General features: G+C 42.2%; 1 protein-coding gene across 1 annotated transcript; it reads left to right on the forward strand.

Annotated features, from left to right (window-relative positions):
- Positions 1-122: 122 nt before the first annotated feature.
- FBXO3 (F-box protein 3) lies at positions 123-11,768 on the forward strand. The gene is made up of 11 exons (XM_083862973.1): positions 123-279; positions 2,183-2,272; positions 2,724-2,887; positions 4,446-4,560; positions 6,138-6,342; positions 6,635-6,680; positions 7,746-7,830; positions 8,471-8,593; positions 8,990-9,105; positions 9,443-9,633; positions 10,688-11,768. The coding sequence occupies exons 1-10, from the start codon at positions 170-172 to the stop codon at positions 9,628-9,630; spliced, it is 1,242 nt and encodes a 413-aa protein (XP_083719099.1). The 5' UTR covers positions 123-169; the 3' UTR covers positions 9,631-9,633; positions 10,688-11,768.
- The last annotated feature ends 685 nt before the right edge of the window (positions 11,769-12,453 follow it).

Below are 12,453 nucleotides of genomic sequence, written 5' to 3' on the forward strand. Positions count from 1 at the left end.
AATTTGGGAGCTCCGAGGGCAGACATGGCAGCTCCGAGGTCAGATTCGGGAGCTCCGAGGTCAGACCCGGGAGCTCCGAGCAGGGCGCGCCCCCCGCCCCGGAGGCGCCGCTGGGGGGCGCGGAGGGAGGCGGAGCGATGGGCGGCACATCCCGGGGACGTCTCGCAAGATGGCGGCGCCCCCGGACATGGAGCTCTCCCCAGCCCTCAGCCTGGAGCTGCTGCCCACAGACCCGCTGCTGCTCATCCTCAGCTTCCTCGACTACCGGGATCTGGTGAGGTACGGGCGGCCCGGGGGGATGGCGGGGATGGCACGGCTACGGCGGGCGGAGCGCTGCCCGGGCTGTGCGGGGAAAGCGTTTGCCTGAGCAGAGGACACGGCCTGAGCACCCTTCCCCAGCAGCGGCAGCAAGCTTTCCTTATACAGTTCCTTATACATTTCCTTATATATTTCTTTCCCCTCCCTCCTTATACCTTCATATTTCTAACAAAACGAGACGTTCTCTTTTGCTGAGAAGGTGGTGAGGCCCTGGCACAGGCTGCCCAGAGAAGCTGTGGCTGCCCCGTGCCTGGAAGTGTCCAAGGCCAGGCTGGACGGGGTTTGGAGCAGCCTGGGATAGTGGAAGGTTTCACTGCTCATGGCAGGAGAACTGGCTGGTCTTTAAGGTCCCTTCCAACCCAGCCCGTTCAGTGAATCTGTTTTTCTCTCCCCCATTATGTGTTTGTACCTAAATGAAACAGTAAAATTGTGAAATCGGTATTTCCCCAAAGCTTGTGTTTCTGCGGGCAAACAAAGGGTGGTTTTGTTGCTAGTAAATGTATTCCACAATTTGAGGTAAGCCAAACAAAACGAAAGAAGGGGACTTTTCAAGGAGAAGAACTTGGATGGAAGTAGCAGGTGCCTCTCGGTGGCAGAAGGGTTGTGAGTCATACAGTGAAGATGAGAGTGTGGTTTTGGGTAAAACCTCAGCCGTCAAGAGCAAGGTTTGGCAGTGATTGAAACCACAGTGTTTAATCAAAGAGGGAGGGATAGGCGTAAGAAGGAAACAGAGTATTACCAGAAATGTGGGGGTTTGGGGTTTTTTATTGCCCCTAATAAATATTAGTCAAGAATGATAAGGGTATCAGGGAGGATTCTGTTAGGATATCAGCACAAGGAAAAAACTAAAGCCGTTTTTATGGTGGCCCTTAGGTATTTGATCACATGCCAACTTCTCCATTGTTTGTGCAATTAGTGAGAGTGGCTTTATTTGCACTTTTCTCACGTTTGAAGCCACACGTTCCTGTGATGCTGAGGTGACTTACTCCTTTCCAGAAATTACAGACCTGATTGATAAACACCAATGCAACAGATTTCCGCAAGGGCTTTTTGACTTTGGGATATTTCAGTTCCCCACCCCCCAAAAATACAAAAAACCCCCACGTCATGAAAGTTTTGCACAGTCACATGTGGAGGTGTGAAGTGAATGTTGTGGAGATGTGGATGGAAAGGGAATACAGGAGGATCGCTTTGTTGAGATTGATTTTGAGGTACTAATACAATTCTAGTTTAAACAGTTTCTAAAACGCCAAAACTGATAACTGGGACCTTGTTTAGTGCCCTCATTGGGGGTATTTAGATGTTAATCACAGCCTTTGAAAGAAACATAGTGGCACCGTAGAAGGAGCTACCAGAGGAAGTGATGTTGCCACACCTAAACTAATGATGTCTTTTAGATACTTCTTTCAAAGCTTGTTATTCAAACAATTTAAAGTGGGAAGTAAATTTGTAATACTCAAACAGCATGCTTTCTGTGGCTTACTGTGGAAAAGATAAGGCAGAGCCTGACCATCCAGATGAAAAGGGATTTAAATTGTAAGCTAGCCTGTGCTACTGGAAATGCTTTCCACTGGTAGAGTGGAGTCATGCTGGAATCTTTCAGGCACTGTTTACTCTGGTGTAGGTCTGCAGGGTGACCTGCTTTACGAAAGTACTTAATTGCTGCCAGTTCGTTAAGTGTGTGGAAAAGTAGTTCATGACTTACACAACTGTGATGAAGAGCTTTAACCATTGTAAGCATAGCTCTAAAAGGACAGCTAAATCGTTTTCAAACTCTGCATTTATCTCATGAGAGCGTGATGTGTGATACAGCATTTCTCTGTTTGTTTTGCTGCAATCACATTTAATGATTTTATATTTATAGTTGCTGTTATTTGAGTCGAAGATTAAATCAGCTATCAAGCCATGACCCACTGTGGAAAAGACACTGCAAAAAATACTGGCTCATTTCAGAGTAAGCAGGATTGTTTTTAAGCTTTTTTTTTTCCCAATGAAAATGAATTTCTAAGAGATGTTGTTCAGCTGATTTTCAGTCCATCTTACATCCAGCTCATACTCCCAGCTTCTCTATAGCTGAGAAAAGCTGAGCAGTGAAGGATGTGAATTAGCTTTTCACCAGCTCTGAGCTCCACTACCAGACAGAGCTCTGTTCAGAAGGCACTCTGTGTAAAGGCGTATTGTTTCTAAATTTTCCCCTAAGTACCCCAAATGTTTCCTAATTCTGTTCCAACTTGCTGTTGAATAGATGCTGGGATTAATTGAGTTTGTGTAGCTTCACATGGCACACAGTGTTCCTGGGTTAATGTTATTCATCCCGTTCCTGCCAAATAACAAGTCCCAAACTCCCCGGGTTTAGAGGACTCCTGAAGCTGCCGTTTGAACGTGTTTTCTCCGTGTCCCCTCAGCGAGGAGAAAAGCCGCCGGAATCAGGGCTGGAGAGCCATTTTCATCAGCACCTACTCTGACCTGGGGAGGTACATCCACTACTATGCCACGCTGAAGAAAGCCTGGGACGACCTGGAGCAGTACCTGGGGCAGTGGTGTCCGCGCATGATCGGCTCTTTGAAAGGTACCTGGCCCTCCTGGGAGAGGGTTGGCTCACCCAGCCCTGCCTGTTATTAAGCCTCATTCTGCTTTCCTGAAAGGTGTGTGCCTTAATTAGCAGAATCCTGAAAGTCAGGTAGTTGTGCTCTCCCTCCCTTGCAAAAACAGGCAGAGCCCTTGCCCAATTCCTACTGATCCTCAGATTCTCTGAAATCAAGGTGATTTTTTTTTCCTAGTGACCACTCTGTCTTTGTCACACTTTTAGGTTGCTCTGACCTGTTGCTTGTTATTTTTTAGTGTAATAACTCCATTTCTTCAAGGACCTGCTGGTGGGGTTTTATTTGTGAAGTTTTTGTAAGACCTCATTAGAACACTGGCACATGAAAGCAGATGTTTTAGTCTGAAGCCAAACAAAAAGGATCTTGTTGGGTTTTATTTTCTTCTGTAGGTCTTAAAGTGGTCCAGTGCTGGAACAATAGTTTTTCCTTTTTTCTCCCTTCTGAAATTCTATTTTCAGTTTCAGTTTGTATTTTAATACTTGAAGTACTTCCAGTGTTCTAGGTCATAAATCACAGCTACAGTGATTTGGGCTTTTCTGGTATAGGGGACAAAAAGCTTTTGCCTTTTCAGCTGCATTTCAGTTTTCTGTATGAAGTTGACTTTTAGACCATGATGTCTACTTTAACTTGATCTGTGAAATTAAGAGACAAATGATCTCTTAAGAGGCAATATTAAGAGACAGATTATCTCTTTCCTCTTTAAATCTTGCATTTTCTTGGTTCGCTTGGATTCTTACATTTTGCTAAGTGTTTTTTAAGATAGAATGTGAAGCTTTTATTTATGTACAGAAAGACAAAACCAAATTTTTAATTGCCAATTTCCACTCTCACGTAATGATGGCAGATATTAGATAAAATTTAGGCCTTTTTCATACCATTTATAAGGGATATTATTTCAATGAATTGTTAATTTATGTCCTGTTAATGAAACAGATAATAAGTATGAAAAGGGTTTTAAAAAAATGGATTGGAACAGACCACAGAGACCACCCAGCTGATTTTTGTTGGAAGTGAGGATGTTGGAACCCCCCTGAAGTGCACCTGGGAATGCAAGAATAGTTCTCCTTCACCCCTTTGTGTTGTTGATTGGAAAATCCCCCTTTTACAAGCCATTTATTGCTTCAGATTCCAGGTGAATGGGGGCTGCAGGCAGCATTTCTGTGTCACTGATTGAACTGGAAACTGAAAGAAGCAACCCTTAGGGTGATGAAAGAGTAAAATCAATACTGCCTGAGAGCTGTAACTGGGACTCAGTTATTGGCAGTGTTGTGGGGAAAAGGTTCATTCCACTTTATAAACATTTGCTGCTTTCAGGCCTGTTGAGGTTGCACTGGACTGAGATTATGAAATAATCAATTATAGTCACCATTTTCCTTTCAAATTTATGTGACACTCATTGTGTCACAGCACCCAGCATGCAGTAAAGCCACCAGACACTGACTCGAGTCCCCTTTGGTTGGATGAGGGCATTTACAGATTCCATGCTTTGTGTTTGAAACACCTGAACTATCCTTTCTTTTCCAGAGAGTGTGAGGGAGGAAGACCTGGATGCTGTGGAAGCACAAATCCACTGCAAACTCCCCGATGACTATCGGTGCTCGTTCCGTATCCATAACGGGCAGAAGTTGGTTGTTCCTGGGTAAGGGCTGAAAGCTACCTACCAAATATTAATTCCTTTTGAATTTCTTAGACACTTCACTTACTGAAAGGTGAAATGTCCCCTGAACAAGATAAATTAAGCATTTAAATGTATTGTGACTGAGTCACTGCTTAAGTGACACTTTCAGAATTGGCTGTCTTCTAGTCTTGGAAGTAATTGGGAGCCCAGCGTGGTTTTCTAATTGCTCAAATTACTCTTACACTTCTCCTTTTCCTAGTGAGAACCCTTGTCAGTTTTTTGCAACAACTCTAAACTTCCAGCTGTTAGACTTTTAATCATAGCACTGCAAGTTGCTCCCCTGAAGTCTGGCTTTGTATTACAGAAGTAAATTAGCCCATTGAACCCATCAGGCTTCATTCTTTAATGATTCTTTTATTCTTTAAAATTATTGGAACTTAGAACCGGTTAGTCATATTAAGGTGGAATCAAGTTTTCAGTTCTTCAAATTAAGTTCTCTCAGTAGAAGATTTTGCTATTTCATGCAGTTTCTGAAGTGAAAAACTTCCTTTTACATTAAGGTTAGAAGGCTGATGACCAAAGTTCCTGGTATTTCCACTGTAGAAAAATTGAAGCACCTGATGAAGTGCTGCAAACATAAACAAAAGATGGAAAACTGCAGCAAATCTTTGCAATGTCTGTAGGGAGGAATGCACTCTTATTGTTCTGCCAAAACCTGCCCTCATAAAGAAGGTGCAGCTTTCTCCAATTCGAGTGTTTTATGTGCAGAAGGGTATAGGAAACTGTTTTATGAAACCATAAGGATGATTTCTAGTTCTCTTTTCCAGGAGACACTTTAAAATTCTTTAGACAGGAGATAAGTGCCCTGTTTCTGTAGCTCTCACATGGTGCTCTGCAGGCTGTGTGCTTCCTCTCTTCCCGCTCCCATGAAGCCTCTGCTGTAATGATGTGGCTGTGGAGGGGCTGCAGGGACAGCCACAAGGTTCTGGGGAAGTCTTCCAGCTTGGAGAAAGGCTGCCAAGGGAAGGTGTGGTCCCACTGGTGGGGGATGAATACTGGGAAGATCAGGGGTAGGCAGTGAAAATTTGTACAGCAGAAAGTTTGTTGTTAGATCAGAAACAGAAATGATGTGGGGCTTGTCCTTGTTAGATGCTACAGGTTTCTGTGTTGGGATGTTGGCACTGCTTCTGTAGAATGTCTGGCTTAATTCCAGGCCAGACTTCCTAGGGAGAAAGAGGAATGGAACCTGTTGCCCAGGATGGGATCAGCTTTTAGCATGCTGACATGTGGCAGCTTGAACCTGAGTCACTGTTTTTATAACACCAGTGGAAGCTCAGCATCTGCATGAATTTCCATCTCCTTTGCCTTTCCCTGGTGTTCCCAGCTGGGAGTGTGGGTGTGGAGTGTACACTCAGGTTTGGGTGATGCTTACACAAAGCTTGGATGATGTGAACTAACAGCCGATATTCCACTTGGATTTCACCTCAGTCCGATATGCATCTAGAGCATTGAAAGAAGCAATTTCCAAAAGTTTACCAGCCAGCTTTGCCTTGTGGGTGACACCTCCTGTTGGTGTTCCCTGTTTCTGTTGTTCCCAGTCTGATGGGCAGCATGGCCCTGTCGAACCACTACCGCTCCGAGGACCTGCTGGACATTGACACGGCGGCCGGAGGCTTCCAGCAGAGGCTGGGGCTCAAGCAGTGCCTGCCCCTCACCTTCTGCATCCACACTGGCCTCAGTCAGTACATGGCCCTGGAGAGCGTGGAGGGACGCAATAAATACGAGATCTTCTATCAGTGCCCAGTAAGGAAGACGTGTTCATGTTTCCCTATTGACTTTGGTGCTGATTGGTAGTGCAGGAGCCTTAGTGGAAGTTGGAGCTGTAAATTCAGTGGTCATGGGAGCACTCGTGGGGACAGGAGTGTGAGTTTTACATGTCTGAGGGTCTGAGGGACACGAGGGGACTACAACGATGTGTCAAGCAGCCAGACTTCAGGTTTAGTGAATGTAGGGAAAGTGTTCTATGTGTTATTTAAATTTTAACCTTGGAAGTCCAGTGCTCTCTAATACATCCTTAAACTCCTTTCCCTTTCAGGACCAAATGGCTCGCAATCCATCTGCTATTGTTATGTTCATTACAGGTAACACTCTAGATTAAATATTCAAAATAAAATAGTGTGGGATCATCCAACATATTTAGAAGTATTCCACTTGGCATAATCTTGACTTACCATGAGGTGGAGGGGAAGTTCCATACACAGCATTTCTCTTGGCATTTTGAAGGTGATGGGTACATAGATCCACTTCCTCCATTCAGAGCTACTTTATACAAGGTTTGCATTTTGTGGATTAGTGGTAGAAAGGAGGATAATAAACTTGGAGTCCCTTAGAATCCCAAAAGATCAAAGGACAGCACACACAGCTCATGCTCCAAGGAAGAAGTGGTAAGTACACTTAATCTAGCAGGAGTGGGAGTACTTGATAACACATCAGGGAAGGCAAGGATAATAATTTCTTGGTAGCTGAGCTTCAATCCAGTTTTGAATCATTAATATTGACAAACAGTTTAACTTTCTACTTTTCTGTTGAACTCTAAATTGCAATGCTTGGAAGATTTATGGCTGGGAAGTTCTTGTGCAGAGAGCTGGTATGTGAAACTCTCTTCTTTGAGAATTAAATGTGACAGCGTGAGTGTCTGCAAAGCAATCAAGCTGTTCCAAAATAATGGCTGTGGGTGTATGAAAAGCTGTTCTCAGACAATGGCTGCAAGTGTATAAAACCCCAGAATGACTTACAGTTTTAGTGTTCTGAGGCTGTAGAGGAGTGCAGAGTGTGTCTCTGATTTATCCCTCTTTTAAAGGAGAGGATGTGCTGCAGTGTTCCTTAGAAGCTTTCCATATGGAATCCAGATGATGAAACACAACTGAAGACCCTGATCATAATGTTAAATACTTAGCTAAGAGATTCTTTGTTGGTTGTGTCATTTCTGGAGGATGCACCCCAAACTCTTTAGTTTTTAATTGGTTTCTCCAAATTGTCCTTGTTGGTAGAATAGTCTGGAATGGTGACTGACTCATCTCAGTTAGCCTGAGAGTTTTTTATAAAAATAGTCAAAGCTTTCAACTTTTTCCTTGAAGTATTCACTGTAATGTGCTTAGTGGTAAATTTGCCCATCCTTATGAATGCTTTTTTTCCTTGGCATCTAGGTACATCTTACTTGGAATGGTTTACATCCTATGTAAACAAAGTTGTCACTGGAGGTTATCCTATCATCAGAGACCAGATTTTCAGGTATTGTGACTGGGATTTGTAACCTCAGTGCCAGGTTCTGGTGCTGCTTCTACACATGCTCACCTCGCCCCAAGCAGTTTTGGGTATCTGATACAAAAGCTGGTGGTGGTGGAGGAGAAAGCCCATGAAACTACTGAAAATAAACATGAATGCTTAAAACAACTTTATTTTTAACCAGAATCTTCAGAGCTTGTAACTTTGCATTAATGAGACCAGGATTTTGCATTATAAGTGATCTGAAGTTTAGCAAACAGCATGATACTTCTTCTGTGTACCATGAGTGTGTTTTTGCTGCAGGACTGTTTGGAGTTATTAAAAACCAAATGTTTCAGCTAATTGGTCTCTTGATTATGTAAATAAGCAGGACTTGTTCTGGTGTTTGACTCTTTATACATGTTCAATTTCTTGTAAATATGATCAAGAACCTTAATTCTGTCAAACTGGGCTGCTGTAGAAATCCTTGGATGTGTAAATAAATTTGCCCCTAGAGTTTCTAGGAGTTATTTTAATGACACCTCCCTATTTAAACAAGTTTTTTTATTAATATTAATTATTAAGAATAATTAACCACTTTATGTGTTTAGATTTCTGTACTGAAAGTGCAGATCTGTCTGCAGAGTTAATGCTCTCCTCTCCATAGGTATGTGCACGATAAAGATTGTGTTGCTACCACAGAAGATATCACTGTGTCTGTGTCCACCTCTTTTCTACCTGAACTCAGTTCTGTACATCCACCACATTATTTCTTCACTTACAGAATCAGGTAAAAATAACTGAATTAATTCTTACAATGCGGGACAAACCTGTGGAATGTTCAAAGCAAATTTATGCACAGCATTCAAAAATGTTCTGAAGTGAACGAGACGTGTACAGCATGCTGTGCTTTTTAATAAAATAATCCTAATCATTACTTGGTCAGGTACACAAGGTACCAGTCAAATTAGTAATTGCTAAAATACAGTGATGAGTGGGGGAAAGAAGTTGCAAGCAGCTCTTGTGATTTAGAAAAGAGTAAAGACAGTAAAGCAGGGGGATGGATCCTGGCAACTAATTTGGGTTACCTTAGTGGGTGTTTTCTTTTCCCAGTCTACTTGGTGAACCCAAGGGCACCAAAGCATTTCTTGAAAGGAATGTATTACGTATGTTTTTTGCCTTCTAGAATTGAAATGTCCAAAGATGCCCTTCCTGAGAATGCCTGTCAGCTGGAGAGTCGATACTGGAGAATAACCAATGCCAAAGGTGATGTGGAAGAAGTCCAAGGTCCTGGAGTAGTTGGTAAGTGAAAAATTACTGGAGAGAGTGTTTAATGTTCTTGTTATTAAAATTCTCTTATAACCTGTTGGTCAGTTTGTGGGGTTTGTATCAAAAGTAGAGAAAAAGAGATGTGTCCGTCTGTTTTGGCTTTCAGGTTGTTTTGTAAGGGGTATATGAACATCCTGCTACTTAACGCCTCTCCAGTTTTTTATAATATCAATGATTGCTGAGCATCCATTTATGCATCCACTGGAATCCAAATTGATCTGCCTGAGTCTGTTGTGGAGTGCAAGTCCTTTAGCAACTGCTGAATGGTAGTTCTCCATTAGTCATTACTATTGCAATATTTTACCCACAGGAGAGTTCCCAGTTATCAGTCCAGGGAAAGTCTATGAGTACACCAGCTGTACCACGTTTTCCACCACCTCTGGATACATGGAGGGCTACTACACTTTCCACTGCCTCTACAACAAGGACAGATTCTTTAATGTCACAATCCCGAGGTTTCATATGGTGTGTCCAACATTCAAGGTGTCTACAGCATGAACGGTAAGCAGAGATGTTGGCTGAAACAGCCCCCAAAATTATAAAAATGACAAAAATCAGAGTGCTGAATAGTGTTCATATTGCTGATTCCATACACAATGTGCCCCATGATTCAGAGCTCCTCACTGGTGCCTGCAGACGTGGCATTGCATGAGCTGCTTAGGTTTCAGAGCTCCCTCCTTGGTGGGAGCACACTCAATAATGTATCTGCTCTATTCAGACATGCCCCAGTTAGTGACAGTTTAAAAACTGTAGAGTCTGTGATGTGCATTAGTTCTTGCTGAAAATGCATTTCATTGAGTCACTTAATGACTTTTCAAATCACCAAGGTACTTCACTTGCTGTTAATTATAATGTAATTTTAGTTTGTAGATTGTGTGTTAATTATTTCATTTCTCCCTTTTCTTTGACACATTGAGAGAAGAGCTCTTGATTTATTTTATCCCCAGTTTTTGTGCAAGCACAGAGGAGCTGTGAGCTTTCCTAAGGAGCAGGCAGCTGCTTGCACACTATGGCAGGTTTATCCCAGGATTTCAGATGCTCATTCCTAGTGGCTCTAACAGTAGGTGCCAGCAGATGTCGTGCTTCCAGCAGAAAGTGACATTTCTTGACTCTTGCTCATATTTTTAGGAGTTGTAACTGCCTTCCTTGTCTAACATCCTTCCCTTCAGCTGATTGGACAAATAATTTGCTTTTCTGTGTTGCTCCACCCCTGTTTTAGAAGTAGTAATGACCCTTTTGTTTTTGAGTTACTTCAGTAAAAGACAACCTGAACCACCAAGAAAATGGGTACAGCTGAGCTACTGAACTGTGGCTTTACGTAATTGTAGGTGTGGAATATTGAAACCCAATGGATCTTTAGGGAGTGAAAAGCCAAGTAGTTTAGCAAAATGACCTCTGTTGCAAATTAAACTTGGTTTTAGAACTAGATCCCAATGTCTGCTTCAGCTAATGGGTGTGATAATGCAGCCCAGATTTTTCTAGGCAATTAATAGTGCTTTCTTACAGTTAACTGGAAGAGAAGATTTTAATTAAATCTGGGTGTGTTTTGTATTAGGCAACAAATCCTAATGAATCTGCAGTGGATGAAGACCAAGATTCCACAGGCACTGATGACTCCTGAGATCCACGTAGAGTGTTGGACATTCCTGCACCCTCTGGATGCTGCCCATGGGATTTTTTCCCAAACAAACGGTTTGCATAAGCTTTGGGGCTAATGCATAGGAATATTTCTGACTGTTGTAAATGAACTCTGTTGCACATCAGGGCAACTAGCATGAATGTTGGTGCCAGTTCTCATCTTCATTAGAGTATAACTTCTATTTCCCTGGTTTGGAAGTGGGGGAAGAGGGAGGAAAACGAGGAGGGAGAGGAAGAGGAAGGTGTTTGGGCTTTGTCCACTTTTTTCTGAAGTGTGAAACAGCTTGACAGTCCAAGGTACTCATATCTTACATTTTTAAAGTATTGCCTATTTATTTATGATCATACTGCAAATACGGTGTGGGGCTTTGGTTTTTTACCAAGCATTAAAAGGGTGTATGCTGTTGTCCTTTCTTGGGAGTTTCTGCTCTGGATAACTGCTGCTAAGAATGAAACTTGCAGTTTGATCTGAATATCCCATTTGGATGAGATTAGGTGCTGTCATGCTTTTTTTTTTTTTTTTTTGTCTAATTAACATAGTAAGCAAAAAATTCTGGTCATCAAAATGTATAAATTAGGAGTGAAACTGGCCTTATTTTTAGACAATCTGTCTGTCAGCTGGATTTTATGCTAAGTGACTGACTGGAGAATGCCTCTGGGAATGTAGTGTCCATGCATAATCTGCCACTCATTAAGTAAGGAATTTCTCAATGACTACAGAGTATGGATTTGTAAATACATTTTGGGGTTTTTTTTCTGTTATATGATGTTTGCTATTGTCATAGGTGACAAATTTATGTTATGTATCATGTTTTCCTGAGCCCTGGATGGATTTTTGTAACTGAATAAAAAATAAAAGGAGAAAAAAATAGAGGAGGCTGGCAGAACAGCAGATGACTAGAAAATTTATATTTAAAGAAGTATCTGTTTGCTTTATCATTTTTATTTTGTTTCTGTTGTCATTAATAAACAACTTTACTGCCTCTTTTCTTCTCAAATGCTACATGAGACTGTTTTTGCCAAGACTTGAGCAATAATTTTGTGACCAGCACTGGTATAGTCAGTTCTTTCTTTTGACAGCCAGAATTTATAGGTTTTATGAGGTAAATTGGTATTTGTGATTCCAGCTCAAATTTTCCATTATTGACTAATTTCCAGATTTTTTTTTTTTTTTTTTTTTTTTTTTTGTAAGTCCAGGTATTGGATTCTTCAAGTGCTCAGCTCTCCCTGGTGGATTTTCCACAGTGACACAAGGTAGAAAAATACTGGGTTCAATCCCTACAGCAGTCATTAGGTGGAACATCTCCAGAAACAAAACCAGCCTGTGTTGTCCCTCACAGGAGTCAGAACAGCACTGACTTGCTGGAGTGCTTCCAAAACACGAGGATTTTTGAGGATTGCCGCACTATTACCTGTGAGGGATAAGAAATTTCCACAAAAGTTTTGTCAGGGATCAGTACCAGGGAGTTTTAGTGGAAGTAGAACTTACTGCAGGGCTGTGAGTGTGCTGTATGTTTCTGAGGACAGAGAACCCTCGTGGTGGGAGGCTGTTCTTGGGAAGTTTCCTCCCAGGATCTCTATGTTCTAGTGCAGTGGAATCAGCTCAAGGGCATGGGACTGCACACAACATTGCCAGCCCTTGGCAATTTCACTCGTTCTTAGGGAGTGGTTCTCCCTTGGATT

The sequence above is a fragment of the Zosterops lateralis genome (genome assembly GCF_965231275.1).
Source record: "Zosterops lateralis genome assembly, chromosome: 6".
Lineage (NCBI taxonomy): Eukaryota > Metazoa > Chordata > Aves > Passeriformes > Zosteropidae > Zosterops > Zosterops lateralis.

Coding starts and splice junctions, on each gene's coding strand:
- FBXO3 (XM_083862973.1), top strand. CDS start 170: ATGGCGGCGCCCCCGGACATGGAGCTCTCCCCAGCCCTCAGCCTGGAG. Junction 280..2,182: donor GACTACCGGGATCTGGTGAG/GTACGGGCGGCC, acceptor TTATATTTATAG/TTGCTGTTATTTGAGTCGAA. Junction 4,561..6,137: donor CAGAAGTTGGTTGTTCCTGG/GTAAGGGCTGAA, acceptor TGTTGTTCCCAG/TCTGATGGGCAGCATGGCCC.